General features: G+C 45.1%; 1 protein-coding gene across 8 annotated transcripts in view; it reads left to right on the top strand.

Annotated features, from left to right (window-relative positions):
* Positions 1-21,045, top strand: part of RNF43 (ring finger protein 43) — a 92,374-nt gene that overhangs the window by 41,728 nt on the left and 29,601 nt on the right. For 5 of the 8 annotated variants that reach the window (XM_029612816.1, XM_029612812.1, XM_029612813.1 and 2 more), the window contains exons 4-6: positions 9,288-9,362; positions 10,899-11,030; positions 11,860-11,961. In XM_029612816.1, coding sequence (XP_029468676.1) covers positions 9,288-9,362; positions 10,899-11,030; positions 11,860-11,961 — 309 coding nt within the window. Of the gene's footprint in view, positions 1-9,287; positions 9,363-10,175; positions 10,237-10,259; positions 10,504-10,898; positions 11,031-11,859; positions 11,962-21,045 lie in introns of those variants that run through there. The other 3 variants (XM_029612817.1, XM_029612818.1, XM_029612819.1) reach the window with 3 other exon arrangements.

The following is a 21,045-nucleotide window of genomic DNA, read 5'->3' as shown; positions in this document are numbered from 1 at the left end:
GAAAGAGAGTAGTGGAGGGAAAAGAGAGACTGTGAGAAATGTACTGAAAGAGAGAGACAGACTGGTGGGGATGGACTGTGGAGGGGAGAGAGGCTTGCAGGATGGACAAGTGGAAGGAGTGGGGGTGGGGTGGGGTCTGGTTGGGATGGATCATGAAGAAGAGAGAGTGAGAGACTGGTGGAGCAGGGCCGCATCACCAGAAGGGAGATGTGGAGAGAGGTTTGGTGCACATAGCCCTCTCCCCCACCATGGTATTTTTTATTATTATTATTATTATTATTATTATTAATGTCTGTGACAGAGAAACCATACTGTTAATTCGATCTTGGTGGGAGTCCACTGGCTCTCCCCACACCTGCCTGTTACCAAATTCCATACGTGTATGTCAGTGGCATCGCTAGACAGAAGAACCTTCTAAGTAACAACGAAACCCCTGGCCAGTTTCAGCTTTCTAAGAAAACTACCACCAAAGTTATTCAAGTGCGTTAATCAATAAAAATTCTTCTATATAGAATGGGCCAGAATCCCAATATAAAACCTGCACTTCAAGTTCTACAGTACCCTACATTCATTTAAACTCCCCCAACAAACACAGAGCAGAACAAGGGCACTTCCCCTTACCAGTCACCATAAAAAATAATAATCAAATTCTGGTGGCACCTCATTAACAGCAACACACACTTCCTCCACTACCAGGAACATTGTATAATACAAATCCTGCAAAAAAAGGTACTTGAAGAAGGACCTAGAGGAAACGTGCCATACCACAACACCCTAACTGCCAGACCTCAAAACAGTAACAGTCCTACCTATGAAAAGGCAACACTGCAAATATTACAACGGGCCTTAAACTCCAATACACCTCCTGTTAGGAAATCTGAACAAGTCCAGCTGCTGTAGGTCCCTATATAAAAATTACATGTTAGTAGAATACCTCACCTAAGTCACACATGTAAAACAGACAGACCCTTGCCAACTTCAAAATAAAGAGACCATAAAATACAAATTCACAGACAAAAACTGAACTGGAAAACGCAGTGCAACAATGGAAAAACAAAAACATCAAACAATACAATCAAGAAATATAAAATATCAATAATAATAAAACCCTACTAATAAAATGTATATTTCAAAACAACTGATATATAGAACATACAATAATTAAAAACTCAAAATTATTTTTAAATTTCCCAGATACCAATAAAATATTTCAACACATCAAATAAGGGCCAACAATGAAAACTAATAAGGATTAAAAAAATTCCCCACTCTCCATACCTGGGAACTTTTGTTTTCCAGTCGTCTGGAGATTACTGTAGATTAAGAGAGGGGCACATAATCTTTTTCCTCTCTCTCTTATGCACACGTACTCAAGCTCATTCTCACTCATATACACATGGTCCCTATCATACACACGTGCTCTCATGCACACATGCTCTTTCATACACATACTTTCACAGACACACATGCTGTCTCATGTACACATGCTTTCACACACATGCTCTTTCTTATACACAGGGCTCTCTATTCACACAAGCTCTACACCCTCACTCGGACCTTTTCTTCTTTATCTTCTGGAGTCTGCAGGGGTCCCGTGGCCACCTCCTGTCTCATGCTGCCAGCTGTTTGGGATGCGGAGGTGGTGGCCCCGCGGCATTTCTGTCTTCAACCGCCAGTGGCCTGGCGAGCCTCCTCCTATTTTCAGCAATTGGCCGGGTGGCTGCGCCAGTGGCCCTGCTGCCTCCTCCCGTCTCTGGCTGGGGTGCACCCGTGGTCTGTCGAGCCGCCTCTTTCGCAGCGCGGGCTTTCTTCACTGCACGCTTTCCGTGGACCCCCTGCTATGGTCTGGCAGATCCCTAGGGCTCCGCAGACCACAGGTTGGGAGCCACTGATCTGAACTAAGTGGACAAGCACCAGAGATCGCCTGGCACAGAGACAACCAATCAGAAAAAAAGGATTCGTAATATAGCTACGTACAATATGAAAAAAAAAAAAAGAAAAACCTGAGTGAAGACTTGAAGAGACCATTCAGTTTCTGTCTATGGAGTTTAAATACTGGCCAACAGGAATGATATTCCCATAGAGACTGCGGATGGTGACTTGTCATAAGCAAATGAAGTATTATCATTATCAGTGGGTTTCTGAAAATGTATCATCCTGTACAGAAATAGAAATATTAAGAAACAGAGTACGAGAAGAATGCATACAGTGTGAAAACTGAAGATTAGGGTCACAAGTGCCAGTCCACATAAGTAAGAAATCATCAATTTAGTGGAAACATGAAAGAAGAAATGGCCAAAATCAGCAAAGGAGAAACAAAATGAGAATCAAATTCAGAAACATGTAGGCAGGCAGTATCGGGGGCTATAGGGGTCCCCTTAATTTGTTTATAAATGTGACCATTAAAATGCAAAAACATATGAGTGAGGGCAGTCCAAGTCATCACGTCAACTCTACCGAAACAAAAGAAAATGTGAAGGGACCCTAAACTCACTTGGATGAGGGAAAAAAAAGAGCCGATTAAAACCCATTTACCGCTTCCCATTGAGGGATCTTGGAATATAAAGTCTCAGTCAGAGTGACTGAAAATACGGGAGACTCGGGGACAGCCATCTGACTTAGCTAAGTAATAAAGTGATCGGAATCACGAACAGCACCAGCAGCTTTAAGAAATGGACTAACAAAAATCAAATGGGGCTCAAGCAGTGAGATCCGGTGCCCAAAATGATCGGGGCCACCTGGGAGATTGATAAGAGATTTATGGATTTTAGGCAAGGAAATGAAGGTGAGAGTCCAACAAACAAACAAAAATAATAATAATAATAATAATAATATGATTGTCAAGGCCTGGCTATTGTAGAAAAGAACTCATTTGTTTAAAATCAGCAGTTGGGCCAGAAGGTAGAGGAACATCAAAGGGAATGGTCCGATAACTGTCTTTCAGCCTTGGCTACGCAGGTCAGCCGGTCGAGAATCTCCGCGCTGCCTCCTGCTTTATAATAGCAGGATCAGAGTACAATGTGCCGAGTTTTCCTAGCTTTTTCATATGGGGGTCGATTTTAAAAGGCGCCTGTCCATGTGCGCGTGCTGATTTTATAACGTGCGTGTTGGCACGCGCATGTTATTAAATGTTTCCCGCGTGCACTTGCACGTCGGATTTTCATGTCCATGTGCGGGCGGGTGGGGGGAGAATTTTAGAAGAATATGCGTGGTGACGCGAGTAGGGCTTCCCCAGTTCCCTCCCAGTCCGCTCCAATAAAGAAGTAGACTGGGAGGGAACTTCCTTGCCCCTAACCCTATCCTTCCTCCTTCTTCCCCTCTCCTCCCCGACCCCTAAACTAACCCTACTTATCCCCATTTTTTTTATTTTTGTACGTACTGCTCCTCTGGAACAGAAGTAATCTCCGCGCGCTTCCCCGCAACAGCAGCTATTGGCGCTGTTCCGCCCCGCTCTTTTCAGCAGGCCCGGCACCTGTGCGAGTATCAGGGGGTTACGCACGTGGCCAGGCCTGTTCTTTTTATGCGCGCGTGCCTTTTAAGATCTGGACGATTGTTTCTATGTTGTTAATCCTCTTTTTCTGATTGCTTGGCTCTGCGCTTGGGGGTAGATTTTAAAAGAAGCGCGATCAGCCTACTTTTGCTTGTGCATCAGACTCAAGCAAAAGTACGCTGGATTTTAGTAGATACGCGCGGAGCCGCGCGTATCTACTAAAATCCTGGATCGGCGTGCGCAAGGCTATCGATTTTGTATAGCCTGCGCGCGCCGAGCCGCGCTGCCTCCCCCCGTTCCCTCCAAGGCTGCTCCAAAATCGGAGCGGCCTTGGAGGGAACTTTCCTTTGCCCTCCCCTCACCTTCCCCTCCCTTCCCCTACCTAACCCACCCGCCCGGCCCTGTCTACACCCCCCCCTTACCTTTGTCGGGGGATTTACGCCTCCCGGAGGGAGACGTAAATCCCCGCGCGCCAGCGGGCCTGCTGCGCGCCGGGCCGCGACCTGGGGGCGGGTACGGAGGGCGCGGCCACGCCCCCGGGCCGTAGCCACGCCCCGTACCCGCCCCCAAAACGCTGCCGACACGCCCCCGGAACGCCGCGACGACCGGCCCCGCCCCCCGACACGCCCCCCTCCGAGAACCCCGGGACTTACGCGAGTCCCGGGGCTCTGCGCGCGCCGGGAGGCCTATGTAAAATAGGCTTCCCGGCGCGCAGGGCCCTGCTCGCCTAAATCCGCCCGGTTTTGGGCGGATTTAGGCGAGCAGGGCTCTGAAAATCTACCCCTTGGTGAATTCTGGGGCTTGTCCACTTAGTTTGTCTTTTCAGCATTTGCATGAATATTGTGATGGGATGGGTTGTTGCCTTTGGTCTTTTTATGAATATTTTCCAGTTTTGCTGCTTGCTTTCCATCTGAGGAGTCTTTCTTGGACATTTGAAATTGTTTCTTTCGCATCTCAATTTGTTGATTTCTTGTCATCCACCAAAAGGGGTTAGGTGGGCTTGATTGTGCGGCTTATAAATTTAAGTTAAAAAAAAAAAAATTAGTTGTCCGTCCCGTTCCCCCCCCCTCCCCCGCCCCCGCACACACGCAGCCTCCTCCCCCCTGCACTGTAAGACCTCACTACAGTTCCGTCACTGTCACACAGCCTTCCCCACTGTAATAAATGTCTCACCACCCCCTCCACTATTACACACTCTCCATGCTGTGTGTGTGTCTGTACATAAGTGGCTCCATGACCTCCCATAGATTGCACGTTGCTGTGTGAACGGCTTCCCACGGCATGCATATCTGCACCTGCGAGCAGCTGCGTGACCTCTGGCTTCCCACAAGCTCTGTCTCGCCCCTTGAAAGCAGTGCCATGATCCCCCTGCTTCCTACGAGCTGCGTCTCTCCATGTGTGAGCAGTGCCGTGGCCTCCTGCAGGCCCTGCTCTTCCGGATGTAAGCAGCAGCAGCTTGACTTCCCGCTTTCTGTTGTTGCTGCCTGTGAGCAGTGCCACGTTTCCCCCCCCAGTCTCCTGAAGGTGGTGCTTCTGCCTGTGAGCAGGGCCATGGTCTTCTGTTTCTCGAAGACGGCGTTTTTTTGCGTGAGCAGTGTTGGTGTCTCCCATTTCTCTATGGCAGTGTTTCTCTTAAGACCACCCAGATATTCTTTGGGCCCATTCTTAGGGGTTGCTGAAATAAGGCCGGCGTGCTCTGTGTCACAAGGTCTGTCTTCACTTTCTCTTCGGTCGCTGTGTTTTGTAACCCCCCACAAACAGATTCACCATGTTCGGAACTGGGGTTTATGGAAGAGCAACAAAAGGCAGTTTTGACTACCTCTCGAGTACGCGTGTGCATGTTTACATGTTATCTGTGTGTTAGCATGTGGTCGTTTGCCGTGTCTTGTGTGTCCCTTGTTTGTGGCATTTTGCCGTCTGCACATGTGCCCGTGAATGCACATGTGTGCACATGTCTGTAGCTGTGTGAGTGCGTGCTGTGGTGTGCGTTTGTGCTCGGGTCATGAGTTGGACTTTGCGAAATCGCATATGGGCGCACACAGAGAAGCTCTGGTCTCTGAAAAGCTGCAGGTCTTAGGACATGTGTCCTGTGCACACTCAACTGTCAGCTCTGGGGCCTGACACGGTGCAGTCACTTTGAAGCGCTGCCAGGATAATACGGGTGGGGACAGGAGTCTCTTGGCTAACTGGCGGTGTAGGCAGGAGCAGGAGAGTGCAGGCTCAGCTCAGTTTAAAAGAGGAATCACGTGTGGCTTGTTTTTTTTTTTTTTCCTATAAATATATTTCTTTGCTACCCTTGCTCTTATGCAGTTTCCAAAGTGGGTTTTGTATTTTAAAAATAAAATGACAAGTATTTAAGCTTGCTTCCATTAAAAAAAAAAACCAAAAATCACTTCTTGTCCGCCGATGAAGACTTTTCTGCATACAAAAGCCTAACTGTGATGCCGCCGCCCCCCCCCCCCCCCCCCCCCCCCCCCGGCGGCGATCCCCTTCCTGTGTGGCAGCATCGGCAGCTAAGCCCAGCAGCCGCACTGCAGGAGGCAGGAAAGAGTTATGGGGGAGCAGAGGAGGTCTCCATGCGGTCCTATGGCTGTGAAAAGCTGCAGGATGACATCTCTGCGCAAGGCGCTCTCTGGAGGAGCACCACCAGCCTTCACAATTTTCAAAGGGAAGCCGCCGCTGGGGTTTTGCTTTGAAACTCTGGGCTGCTGGGGGAATGTATTTCATGTATTTCTCTTCGCCACCCCTTTCGTCCTGCAGGTAAAAGTGTAGCGCGTAGGGGAGGAGGCTGCCGTTCTCCAGCTGCAGTTTCATGCAAAGGGAACGCCTTTACCCGTCTAAAAACGTCCCGAAATTGCCCTCCCTGGGACCCAGTGGGCGAGCTGTTCCTGTGCGTGGGATGTGTGTGCGAAAGATGCCATCTCTGCCATGCTAGGAGCTGGGAGTGCCTGCAGCATTTCTGGCCCTCTCTTACAGTGAACTTCTAGGGAAATTCTGCTCAGACTTATTTAAAACTCTGCTTCTTTAAGTAGTAACTTGATTCTGTATTACATTTTAAATGAATTATTCCCAAGACTGTCATGTATACTGTGTTATTCTGACCAATATAGAGTATGCAGAATTTTACATTTTTATGCGTAGAATTTCCCCCCCAGGAGTTTGAGGTGCCCCAGCACTCTGAACTGGGACCAGTGCTGTTTAACACATTCATAAAATGATCTGGGAAAGGGAGCAACAAGTGAGGTGCTAACGTTTGCAGGTGATACAAAATTTATTCAGAGTTGTTGAAGCATCTGCAGACTGTGAGGAACGGCAGAAGGACCGGGCCAGTTTGGAGGACTGAGCATCTAAGAGGCAGATGAAATTTTATGTGGACAAGTGTGCAGCGTGATGCAAATAGGTAAAAATAATACAAACTCTAGCTACAGAATGCTGGGCTCTGTATTAGGAGTCAGCACCCAGGAAAAGGATCTTGGCATCATTGTGGGGACAGTACATGGGAATCCTCAGCTCAGTGTGTGGCAGTGGTCAGCTGGAATTATTTGGAAAGGAATGGAGAATAAATCGGGAGGATTTCATAACGCCTCTGTACTGATCCATGATGCGACTGCACGTTGAGAATTGTGTGCACTTCTGGTCACCCCGTTATCAAAAAAGATACAGCAAAACTAGACTGTGCTGAGGAGGGCATCAAAAATAATAAAGGGAACGGAACAACTCCCCCCATGATGAGAGGCTACAACGGTTAGGACTCTTCAGCCTGGAGAAGATGACTGAGAGGGGAGATGATAGAGATTTATACAAATATAAATGGAACTGGTAAATTAAGTACAGTTCTTTATGCTTCCAAATAGTACAAGGATTAGGGGACACTCCATGAAACCAACAGGTGGCAGATTAAAAAAAAAATGGAGAAAGTACTTTTTCACTGAACGTGCAATCAAGCTGAGGAGTTTGTTGCCAGAGAGTGTGATCGAGGCATCTAAGCGGTAGCATAGCTGGGGGGAAACGTCTGTAAATCATTATTGGCCAGGTAGATCTGGGAAAGCCATGGCTTATACCTGGGAGTGAGCAACAAGGAATGGATCTCTTCCATGCTGTCCTGCTGGGTACTAGTGACCCGGATTGGCCACTTTTGGAGACTCAGTGGACCTTTGGTTTGATTCGTCATGATACATCTTATGTTCTTATGAAAAACCTGAATTCCCACCCAGAGTTGTAGAGCTAAAATATGAACCCTAGGGGGGGGAAGTCCTTACTCAAATCCCAAAGGGAGGGGAGACCTTAACCGTAGCTAACTCCCAAAGGAGTGAAACACAAAACTGACTTGGTTTAAATGCAGGATTCTGTTTGAGTGCGACAGCATCACTGTTGATCTCTGTGTTTCCTCATGATCTATTAAAACCTAAAAGTGCAGAGAATGCATGGCCCTAGGAGGACTGAGCTTGATTGTGTGAAGAAGTGCACGTCCTGGGCCTTCGCTGCATCCTGCAGTCTCACTGCGGCATTAGGAGTCTGCTGATCTGACAGGAGTCCCTAACTCTTTCTGAGCTCTGCTATCAGTAATGGGAGGCCAAAGATCTGTGTGACGCCATTAGATCCAAGATGAATGGAGCGTGCTGGGAGTGGCCAGGGTCTGGGGACGGTACTTCAGGTTTATAGACGGGGAGATGATGAGCCGGAAGTTATTCTGAGCCTGCAAAGGGACAAACTTCAATCCAGTCTGAACAGAAACATTCAGGCGCCATCTATTGTTCTTAGGGGGAATAGCAGGGCCTGATGTGATGGTGTTGCTGCTGCTCAGGTAGAGAAAGCGCAGCTTTCCCCATTAACAGAGAATTTCAGGCAAAAATCCCTAGGACTACGATGTTGTCTTTAATCGCCTCTTTCTGTCATCTCCTTTGTCTCCGTTCAGTCTCCTCTGCTGTGCTCTTCCATCGACCCATCTTGCAGAAATCGGAGATCAAGAGGAAGAAATACAGGAAATCTTTTTTTCTCGAGAGGGCCGAGTTAGGAACGGGGTGTAATCCTTGGAGTGCTCACGCCTAGACACGTGCACTTTCCACTGGACAGCTCCAGAGGAAGAGACCGCGTCTGCTTTTCATTTTATTTTTATAAATTGTCGGTGCAGCAGGATGAGAGGATACTCTTGCCAAATCAAGACTAGAGACATACAGGCTGGGACCAGAGATTGCCGGGGCAAGATCCAGCAGGTGACGGACACTAAAACTGAGCTGCATCCCCCTCTTCTACCTGCCACAGCAGAAAGTGACACCTGACTGTACCTGCCAGATGAAAATGGTGGAAGGAAACTTCCAGCAGTGTTCCCGAGAGAAGCGCATTGGCTGTGGTCTGCCCACGTCTTCTGCTTGCGCTGCATGTTGTAGAGTCCGAGGCGTCAGGAGCCATAGGGGAGAAATTATGTAACCTGCCATTCTGTCCCGGGTGCTGTTCTCTGTCCACCGAGAGCCCCCCCAGCCTCTGGGTTCATTGACTGCAGTATTCCTAATTCCAACATTTCATGTCTTCTGCATTTTCAGGAAACTTCCTGAAAAAAAAAAATGTCCAGCATGACATTGAGAGAGATGCCAATCCTATCTGATCTGTGCAACATCCCCAATCTCAGCCTAAGTAGCGTCTCCTTCCCTTCAATCATCCCAGCTGCTGCCTTGCCCCCCTCAAATTTGATAGCTCTTGAGCTGCCTGTATGCATTTCTGTCCGTCTCCTGTACCCTGTGATTGGATAACGGGACCTAATTATATGTGACTGCTGTTTTTCTATCTGCTCTTGGAACAGGCAAAGCTGGCAGGCGAGAGAGGAGCCGAAGCCATCCTCTTCGACATCACGGATGATGAGGGAGCTTTTAACCAGGTACAGATACTGCACACCATAGATAAGGTGGGGCTGCTATCATCTGAGATAAAATGGAAGGGGTGATAACCACAAGTCATGAAATAACATGGCATGGGTGAAATAACATGGATGGCGGTGGTTAATGGTAGGAGTGATATCACATGCCATAAAATAATGTGCTAAGAGTGATATTACATGATGTCACAGACCATGGAGGTAGGAGGGGTACTACCACATGCGAGCTATCATGCTCTATGCCAGCGCTTAGGGTCTGTTGGTGCTTAGGATGGAGCAGTGACCCAGGCAGGGTCTATCCCTTTGCTTAGGACGGAGCAGTAATTCAGGCAAGATCTGTCCTGGCCTGTGCTTAGGCAGGAGCTGTCCTGTTTTATGCCTGTGCTTAGGAAGGAGTGGTGATATAAGTAGGATGTTTTATTCAGGCCTTTTCAGAGGCCTAGAGAGGCCTGGGCTACTTCCTGCTTTTCAGGCCTGTAACCATAATAACATTTTTTAAAATGACATAAAAAAATGAACACACATCTAAATTTGAGGTCCATTTTGAGCTTGAGGCCCAGGGCAAATGGCTCTACTGGCCCTGGTTTTATTTTAACTCCTTTGTCATGCCAATAAATGTTCCTGAATTAGAATCTTGTCCTGATCTGTGCAGTGCCTTAGGAAGGAGCAGTGCCGTAAGCAGTTGCCTCTCCCCATCTGTGCTAGCAGTGTAGTAATGTAAGGTGAATTTCCTTTATTTAAACTAAGTTCTTAAAAAAAAAAAAAGTTTCTGATGTTAGGAGGTAGTCTACAAATTGCAATTTTTTTTGTCTGCAGAATCCATACTTCTGTCCTCACAAGACCAGCCTTCCCAGAGATCAGAGCAGCTTGGCTTCATGTATGTGTGAAGCGTGCCTATGACCTCACTATTTATGCTCTGATGGGCTGATACATTTCATGGGAAGCACCAGTGTGAGCACGGTCTTTCTCTAAATCAGTCTCATTGTGATGTCATCAAGCATTGGTCAAGCTGCCTTGCCATTGGTTATGGCTTCTGCATCGTCACTGTGTTCTAAAGAAGTATGTTGCAGGATCACATGATGCCGCCTGGCAAATCACAATGCTTAATTTTGCTCATTCCTTCAAGGGGCTATCACCATACCTGGTGAGAGAACGTACCACACAATACTGTTTCATGATATCATTCGTGTGATATTTTTTTATTTGTAACTACACAAGGTCATGAGTGAGTCATCTCATGGGATTCATCTTTCTATGTGTAACTGCATGAGGCCACAAGTTGGGTACATCCCGTGGGGCAAATCTCTCTTTGTAACTGCATGAGGCTATGGGTTAGGTTCATCCCATGGGGCAAATCTCTTTATGTGCAACTGCTTGAGACCATGAATCAGGCAAATCTCTGTGTGCAGCTGCATGGGGCCATGGGTTAGGCACATTCCATGTTGCTATGTCAGGCGAATCTCTTTGTAAGTTGCAAACATCCCCTTGATGTTAACCGCAAGACTAGCCGTCCTTAGGTGCTTATTTCTTGTTTTGTAGCTGCAGGAAGCCATGGGGCTGACTCATCCTGTGGTGCTAATCTGGGGGCATGATGCTGAGCTTCTGATGGAGATGGTGAACAACAACCAAGAGGCTCAGGTGAAGATCGAGGTGAAGGAGCAGCCAAAGTGGGTGAGGCTCAGAATTTCTCCCAGCATCCTAGCCCCACTGAGACTGGGGCCGAGTCAATGCAGGCTTCAAAATCTTCTGTGCCTGGTTTCCTTCATTTGGATCACAGTCCCTGTTGTTCCTGACGTTATAGCATGATGTACCACACATACTGTAAAGCATTCCCTTCTCTTTAGTGAACCAAGAAAGATAAGGAACATCAATTTTTTTTGGTGTATTAAATCATTTTTTAAATTTTTAATTATGTATAACTTAAATTTATAAAACATTGGAAGCCCTTGGTAGATCTTTTTTTTTTATTTTGCAATAAAAAGAATACTGAGTGACCAACTTAGGCCATCACAGTAATAATAATCACACAAATTCCAGAACTAAAAAGACTGCGAAGACATAACCAGGCAGAATTTCAAAGGAGTTAGGCTTCTAAAATGTTCCTTTTTGAAAGTGTACTAGAGCTGGGTGCCTGAAACCATGGTCAGTAATGGGGGCACATCAGAAGAGAATCTGCATGTACTGAAGTGCTGCTCTGGAGACTTCCCAGGTCATTCCTCAGCTTAGTGCTGCATTCACAGTTTGGTTGGGTTCTGCTCATCCTAACTTCTGTTTTTATTTTCTCTGGCATTCAGTGAACAATGAAGTTTGAATGCTATTGAGCTTTCCTCCCATATCTTGTCAAGGGATCTGTTATAAATTTGTAATGTTCTCGTTCTTCCCTTTTTCTTTGCTTCTGTCTCCTTTCTTTGGCTCTCACTTTCTTCTGCTCACTCCCTTTGTGTTTTGCTTTCTTATCCTCATTCCTCTGGCGCTGTCTTTGCTTTCCTCCCTTTCCCAGCCCGAGTATGATGTCTGGATTCTTCTCACAGTCGTGGGCACTGTCCTTGCTATTATTCTGTACTCCGTGTTCCGAATCCGCTGCAGAGAAAACCGAAGTCAGGTAAGTGAACTTCCTTACAGTCCTGCTCAGCAGCATCCAGCCCCATAATCCCAGAAAAGGGGTTTTTAACAACCAACCAAAGGGATTTAACAAGTGAGTGAGTAGGTAGTGAGTGGGAGCAGAGAGAGCGCAGGGAGGACTCTGAGCAAAGCAGGACACAGGAAGAAACTGTGCGAGGTGGGTAAGACTGAGGGAGCATATAATGGGGAGAGTGTCTCGTTACATTCACAGGTCATTAAATGTGCTTTAACCTACAACATGATTTTTCTTCCTTTTGTTTGTTTTATGATGCTTCATCTTCTAAAACAATCTAATGGTTTCCTGGGCTTTAATCAGCTGAGGACAATAGTCCAAGCACTTATATTTTTACTCCTGGATTATTGCAGCAGCCTTTTGGAAGGAATTCCAAAAAAACATTTGCATTGTGTTGAATTAGGTCAAAATTCCACAACCAGGAATATTTCTAGAGCAAAATATAGAGATAGTATTTCTCCTATTGGCTCTCAATAGGCCATGGTATTGGGTTAAAACCATCTGCCTGCTTTTTAAATCTACCCAAGGCATTGGTCCAGGCTATCTGACCTCCCATTTAACTCCATATATCCCAACCCAGTCTTTGGTCATCTCAGAATTCATTGCTGACCTCAGTCTGGAAAAGAGCATTTAGCTCCCCTTGAAGCCTGGATTTGTGAAAATGATCAGCCTGTTTTGTAAAACTTGGTACATCCTGCCAGTATAGAAATGCCTTTGGTGGACAAGGGGTGAGACGTGTCTGTTTTTTGAGACTGAACTATTTATTTTCAGGTGACTATGTTTAAGATGAAACAATGTTTGGTTTTAACTATAAACATGATTCCCTGTGTGCATGGGATTGTTCTAGCTGGTGCCTGTTACCGTGATCCTGTGGGTCAGAAACAGAAAGTGCATCAGGGGAAGCTTCCAGCTGCGGCTATTCAAGGCCACTCGGCTGAGTGACTCCTTCATCTGTTGGTCCGACACCATTGCTTTGAACACTGGTGCAGAGGTTTTTGGGGACATCAGGGGATGGCAGGAGGGTCCATAGGTAATCCCTGAACCGGAGTTTGTTTCCACCTATGGCGCTGTGGCCACTGAGGTCAGCACGCTTGGATGATGTCAGCAATCTGTGGGCAGTGAGGATGCGTGGAAGAGGATGAGCGCCTGCTGGCAGTGCAACTTGGCTCCTGCTGAAATAGCAGGACCCTTGCGGCTGGCAGAGAAGGGCGGTGGTTGTTGCTGCACGTGGTGGAAGTTCTCCTTTGATGATTTCCTCGGCTTTTGCAGAAGAGCAGGAGCCTGTTTCTGAGGTGGATGGGAAAGGACCCCCTTCCTGGAAAGAACCTATGAATTTGGTGAGACAGAGCATTTTTGCCCTTGAAATCCTATGGGAAGGTTTGTCATGCCCAATTCTATATCCTCTCAAATCCTTCTAAAATTATTGGAGTCTGCAGAAGCTTGAGGCTCAAGGCATGGGGACTGTTAATATTGAGCAGCAGCTGGACTTAGTGGAGGGTAAAATGAAACTGTCTCAGGATAGAGAAGAGGCTTTCATTAAGGATTGTGGGGCAACTCATAATAAACTGGAGATACTGCAAAATGTTTTGAAAAAGTGTACTTTGTGTTTTGTTTTTTTTTAATTTTCCTAGAATATCCTTTCTGTCGGCATTGGAAATGTTCAAACTATGTTACCATAGTTTCAAATATTCTTCCTGAGTCTGTTCCACCTCTTTCCAGGGCCTTTTACCTTCTACCATATAAAAGTTGCAAAGCGGAGGGACGGGCTCAGCTGTCTTAGGGTAGTTTGGATCATTGTCTGCTGTGCTTTATTACTTGTGCTTTTTAGATCCTGATAGGTGCAGGGTATGGAAAATCTTTATCAAAGTGAAGGATGTTTTGTTTATGAATTGTTCTGTTCAGATTTTTCCTGATGTCCCCAAACAAGGCCAGAATAGAAGGAAGCAATTTCTCTTGTTGACGCTACAGACAGTCTCTTGTACTTTTTTCAAGAAATCCATGCAAATGGTTAGCTAAGCTTCAAGGAGTTAGGTGGGCATTTGTTGTTCCTTCCCAAGTATCCTCTTTTCTTAGCAGCAGAACCCTGAATAGTCGTCTTATTGATGGCTGACTTTTCTGGTCTTGTGTTCAGTCTTTCTTTATGGAAGACTGGATCATTAGTTGCAGTATTGTATTGGCCATGATGTTAATTACTTCTTAGTTTCCTGTATTTGTCTTGTTTTTCCCCATTATTTGTGGACTTGCAGAATGCCTGAGATGTGTGTGTTTTTCTTGCTTATTTTGTTCCTCTTAATCTGTATTTCACCTGTCACGGATGAGAACTCTTGGGCTGTGCCTTGGTTGATGCAGCCTAGTAAGTGAACCTACTAGGCCCACGTCGACAGCAGGAGGACCGATCGTACTAGGACTGGTACTGGGGCTTCACCTGTACCCAGCCCCGTTCCCTGCAGGTTGAGCCCTTGGGTTTCAGGGGCCGGCAGGGTTTAGGCAAGAGTCCTGAAAGGAAGTGGTCAGAGAAGTTGAGTAGTGGGCAGAGGTCAGGGCAGGCAAACTGAGTCAAGGTCCTGGCCAAGGTTGGGGCATGTGGCGGTCAAGCAGTATCGAGGTCCAAGCTAAGGTCAGGGCAGGTGGCAATCCAGCAGAATAGTCAGGGTCTGAGGCCAAGGTCAAAACCAGGACTCAGTCAGACGGACAGATGAGACAAGGACAAGACACTGGGGGAATCAGGGCAAGACAGGGTAAGGAAACAGCAAAGCAGGATGACGAGGGAAGACCAAGGCAAAAGTCCCAGAGACAAGTAGCAACACGCACTGCAACGCAGAAGGACTGTTGCTGAGGCAAGGTATGGAGTGCAGCTGGTGTTTAAATACCCAGCCGCGTGACGTCATCACCGGGCGCCAGTGGGCCAGTTTCTCACTACGGAGCTCTCAAGAACTGGTGTGCTGTGCATGCCAATGAGGGAACTGAGGGAGAGGCAGCATGGTGGCATACCGGCCATGTCAGTGACGTTCTGGGGTGAGTGCAGCCGGTCGCAGGACTTCCCAGCTTCTTTTACTATAACAAGAATGTAACTAGTATTTAATATGACTAACTGAATAAAGAGAAAAAAATAATAAAATCAGCTATTCTTTACATCCGATGAGTGTGTATAATTTTTGGGTGGGAACTAGGGATTGTCTCTAGGCTGTCAGTATATAGGTAGTGTAGAGGCAGGGAATAGGAAAGGTTTGTTGGGAGTGTTTCGATAGGTAGGAAGCAGTTAGTGGGTGCTAGAGAATTGTCCATCTTATGTGTATTATTTTATTCTACATGTAGAATTTGTAAATCGCTTTTATGTTAACATTTTTTTTTTACAGGTTACGCAGTATATAATTTAAAAAAAAATTGATGTAAACATAAGATTTCATATTTGATGTATATCAATTGTTGTGTTTATCATTTTTATTTTCTAGTTGTTATATATGCTTAATGTGGCATGTTTTTAGTTTGTTGTAATCCCCTGGGGACATTTTCAATGATCCAGTAAATAAAAAGCAAGCTAAATAAATTAGTGGGGTGGACTACTGAATACAAAAATTAATCCAGAGCACAAGTGCACCCACTGTCTGGGGAACATAAAATGATGGATTCATTAAGGGTCATCTCAAATTCATTTAGTGGGTTCTTTGTAAAGCTCATGCAGTTGGTGACCTGGACCTGTCTGGACAAAGCTAGGGTGGTGTTTAACCACGCTTTCTATCCTTCCTGGGAAGGGAGAGCATACCTCATCTCCCCTCCATGAACTCTGGCTCCATTGCTTCCCAATACAATCTGCTAACTTTATTTCTGGATGAAGCAGCCATCAGCTATTTACAGTGACTGACATAGAGTTAAAAAGGACACATGTTGAATATCTCTGAATTTGTGGGCATCATAAGAACATGCCATACTGGGTCAGACCATGCCATACTGGGTCAGACCATCAAGCCCAGCATCCTGTTTCCAACAGTGGCCAATCCAGGCCATAAGAACCTGGCAAGTACCCAAAAACTAAGTCTATTCCATGTTAGCGTTGCTAGTAATAGCAGTGGCTATTTTCTAATTCAACTTAATTAATAGCAGGTAATGGACTTCTCCTCCAAGAACTTATCCAATCCTTTTTTAAACACAGCTATATTAACTGCACTAACCACATCCTCTGGCAACAAATTCCAGAGTTTAATTGTGTGTTGAGTGAAAAAAAACTTTCTCTGATTAGTTTTAAATGTGCCACATGCTAACTTCATGGAGTGGCCCCTAGTCTTTCTATTATCCGAAAGAGTAAATAACCGATTCACATCTACCTGTTCTAGACTACTCATGATTTTAAACACCTCTTTCATATCCCCCCTCAGCCGTCTCTTCTCCAAGCTGAAAAGTCCTAACCTCTTTAGTCTTTCCTCATAGGGGAGCTGTTCCATTCCCCTTTATCATTTTGGTTGCCCTTCTCTGTACTTTCTCCACCGCAATTATATCTTTTTTTTGAGATGCGGCGACCAGAATTGTACACAGTATTCAAGGTGCGGTCTCACCATGGAGCGATACAGAGGCATGATGACATTTTCCGTTTTATTCACCATTCCCTTTCTAATATTCCCAACATTTTACTTGCTTTTTTGACTGCCGCAGCACACTGAGCCGACGATTTCAATGTGTTATCCACTACGACGCCTAGATCTCTTTCTTGGGTTGTAGCTCCTAATATGGAACCTAACATTGTGTAACTATAGCATGGGTTGTTTTTCCCTATATGCATCACCTTGCACTTATCCACATTAAATTTCATCTGCCATTTGGATGCCCAATTTTCCAGCCTCACAAGGTCTTCCTGCAATTTATCACAATCTGCTTGTGATTTAACTACTCTGAACAATTTTGTATCATCTGCAAATTTGATTATCTCACTCGTCGTATTTCTTTCCAGATCATTTATAAATATATTGAACAGTAAGGGTCCCAATACAGATCCCTGAGGCACTCCACTGTCCACTCCCTTCCACTGAGAAAACTGCCCATTTAATCCTACTCTCTGTTGCCTGTCTTTTAGCCAGTTTGCAATCCACGAAAGGACATCGCCACCTATCCCATGACTTTTTACTTTTCCTAGAAGCCTCTCATGAGGAACTTTGTCAAATGCCTTCTGAAAATCCAAGTATACTACATCTACCGGTTCACCTTTATCCACGTATCCAAAGTAAAGGGGGACCCCTCCGCTAGGATTCCCACAGCACAGCCGCTGGGAGAGTAAGCAACTTTAAAATCACCATGGGCTCTACCCAGAGGTCTGTAATAAGGACATCCACCTACACAGAAAGAAACCCTGTAACTTTTAATAGTTTTCCTGTATACTTGTGTTAATGTATTCTGCCTTGAGGCGACTGTTTTAATGTATTTCCGCCCTGGAGGCGTCTGTTCAGTTCCTTGTAAACCGGTGCGATATGTATTCTTTACAGGAACATCGGTATATAAAAATTAAAAATAAATAAATAAATAACTACAGTCAGATGGACAAATGGACTTTATTTAACTTTATTGATCAGTAAACTTTATTTTAACACCCAGACCTGGTCCTGTCTAATTATTGCTACAGCCTCTCACCTCATGAGAAGCACTTAAAGTACAGCGCACACACTGGTGACCTTCTTTCAGCGTCTGGGCCATAAAGAGAGTCATCCCCCCAGGTATTAAGAGGACTTAAAACCCCCCACTAAGGGTTACATACCCTATCAAACTTCACACCCAAAAGAAATGGTGTAATTTCCATTGCTAGCACTACTCGCGACTCCTTGCTCCACTACCTTCACGTTCCTCTGCATGCCCCATTGCATGTGGGGTTTCCCTGGCATTCCCAATGCCACAGACCATTTGGGGCATGCTTCATCTTGGAGTCGCCCCAGACTCCTCTCCTGGCCTTATTCCTTTAGGGAGAAGAACAGCTGCCACTCTACCTGAAGGAAGAAGAAATGTCTCCATTAACTGGCCTCAGACCTCTGCCACTTCCAAACTGCGAGGGCCCAGCAGCCTACAGGCTGGCTACTTCAGGTGGCCTACATCCCTGGAGGTGCCTCTCACACCCCAACCTGAGAAAAGCAGGAGCCAAAAGGGCCAAACTCACCCACTTTTATACATCCCGCCAAAGAAGCCTACTTATTTAAGAGAACATGCACCATTTCCCCCCCAAGACCACATTATCACAGAAACAAATACTTGCTCTATAAAATGACCATCCTGTGGTCATGTTTTAGGTACAACTGCAACAGAAAAACAAGTTATAAGTGCAGGGTATCCCCCACTTAGAATATCTTGTGCTCCTGGAAACCAAAAAGAGGGTCAATTTTGAGGGTCTTCCTAAGCAACAAAGATGTGGGTGTATTTTTCATCAAAGAGAAGGTCAATACTTGGTTATTTCCAAGTAAGTACTGGATCAGCAGCTTGGGAAAATGACTAAATCTTGACAAGGCAGGTGTTTTTAAGCAACATAGATATAGACTTGTTTGTTCTTTAATTTTTGTTTGCTATTTTTAATATTTTATTGCTTTTATTATGTTTGTAATTTAACATGTTTACATTGTTGTATTTAATTTGTACACTGCTTAGTCGGTTTTCTTGTTGGCTGTATACTGCTTTTGGGTGGTTTGATGTGGCCTGGAAAAGCAGTCTATAAATGTTTTTAAATGAATTATTCATTTCACCCTTTTGGTTATTGCCAGTCGTACATTTGGATATAATTTTATAGTGATGATCATAATGCTGTCTCTTCCTCCTTGACAGATTGCTTTGCTCTGTGAAATCCCTTTCAGAGGCTGATATTCAAAGCTTTTGGGCATGTAGCTTTTTGAATTAGGTGCACAAGAGCAGAATTTTGGAATTTTACTCTCTCTGACTGCATACATTTTGTGCACACAAAAGTATCTGGACAAAAAGGGGAATCAATGGAGGCAACTCTGCAGGTGGGCATAAACTTTAGCTGGTGAGTGCACATATTGAGCGCTCTTTGACTATGGTTACTTGCACAGGTTTAGTCAGGGAAGTAGCTGTCCTAACTTTACTTGGATAAAATTACGCACGCAGAACTTTATCCAAGTATATTCAGTGACAGACTTGTGCGCGTGAAAAGTTATGCGCGTTACTGTCCCGGGATATTTTTGCTGCTCCCTGGCTGACTAAATATTGACCTCTGGCAGTATGGTTCACGTTAGTGCCGTTCTGGTGTCTGTTACTTCCCTAACACTGGGAGTTTATTGGTGATCTTGACTGATGCTGTTTACAGGAGGCTTGATAAAGGGATTGACTTCCTGGTGCGCTTTTTGGATCTCTCGGCAGCCTTTGACCTATCAACCATGAGATTTATAATTAAGCAGCTCATGGGACCCTAGTGTCGGAGGCTCTGTGCTACAATGGTTTGTTTCTTTTTAAATGGAAGATCCCAGAAAGTAAAGCCTTTCATCTGAAGTTTCTGGTTCAAAGGAATTTAAGGGAGGAGTTCCTCACAGCTCAATCCTTTCCCTTTTACTATTTAATATTAGTAGGAGAGCTAATGTGTAAGGCAGGCCTTAATTGCCTGAGTTACACTAATGAAATACAGATTTATGTAGGACTGGGTCTGACTGTGAAGCTCTGTTGGAAAAATTATATGTTTGTCCTTAGTAAGTGGTTTACCTGCAACAGACTTCTCCTAAACCCCTTGAAATCAGAAATGTTGTGGGTGAAGAAACCTGTTCTAAGCTTGCCTGTCCTGTCTTAAATGAAGAGTTGTTACCTCTTAAGTCAGAGGTGAAGGTGCTGCAGTACTTTTGGACTCTGAGCTCACTATTCAAGCCCGAGTTGCTAGGGTTGTGAAATGCTTCTTTTTTCACTTACACCTTATCCCGGGGCCTTTGACCCTTTTTGTGTAGGGATAAGCTTGCTGCCTTAATTCAGGCTCATCGTGACTACTGTAACACGCTATGTATGGGTTTGCAGAAAAGACGATTGTGCTGTCTAAAGATTGCATTCTGATGAAATTAAACCTCCAGGAGTTGCACTGGTTGCCTCTTGCTTTTTAATATTGATTTTTAATTTATGGTATTGATTTTTAGAAATGTTTTCTTAAGAAGGACCATTTTTTGCTCACTAAAAAGTGGAGTGGTATGTTCCTGGGAGAGCTCTTCTCTCTAGGCGAGGGGCTGCTGTCCATTCCTGCGGTTTCTGATGTTAAATATGGGGACAACGGAAGAGATCTTTTTCCTGTTATGGTGCTCAGCTAGGAAATTCTGCATTACGCTTCTTGTGTCGGATTAGAATATTTAGTATTCTGGAAGCAGTGTAAATCATGGCTATTTCCAAAAGCCTGCCCTTCATGTATATCCTATTACTACAGTCTAAGTTGTGGTGCTTTACGCCATGCTTTGCCTTAGCTAGGAAATTCAAATCATGGAAGTATAACAAATTATGGTCGTTATAACTAGTTTATGTAATGCGCTATTATTTGGTTGAATTTTTGAGTTTTACTTTGTAAGTATCTGCTTTCTTGTATGTTATCCAGACCTTTTATTAGAACAGGGCGACTCGAAAAATGTAAATAAATAAATAATGGCTTTGAGGCATACCTATGTTCATTGCAGCACCACCTGGATTATTTGGAGAATATCAGCCTGATTTAGCCTGTTGATGGTTGACCCATTCCGACCCTATGGTTAGGAGTCTCTTCTAAATCTCAGAAGGTAATTTTCTCGAGATTGGTGAGCGTCCTTTGGCAAGTGCAGGAAGGGGTAGAAGAGGATTTTTTTTCTTTCCTGTTGTGAATTTCAAGTCTTGCCTTTGTAAGGCCAGCAGATTGATTTTATGTATTTATTTTAATGCCTGATTTGGATGGCTGACCTCGGCAGCTAATGTCAGCACTGTGCTTCTGATCAGTCCAGCCCCATGCATTTGGGTGATCTAGGATTTTCTAATCCCATGGAATCTGGAACGGAGGTGGTGGCACAAGGTGAAGGATGCTGAGGTTTAGGCAGATGCAGGAGCTGAGGCTTTTTCATTCTGTTGCATTATATT

This window comes from Rhinatrema bivittatum, chromosome 8 (assembly GCF_901001135.1).
Source record: "Rhinatrema bivittatum chromosome 8, aRhiBiv1.1, whole genome shotgun sequence".
Taxonomy (NCBI): Eukaryota; Metazoa; Chordata; class Amphibia; order Gymnophiona; family Rhinatrematidae; genus Rhinatrema; species Rhinatrema bivittatum.
The sequence above is the reverse complement of the archived record's forward strand: the minus strand, read 5'-3'. Positions and strand labels throughout refer to the sequence as shown.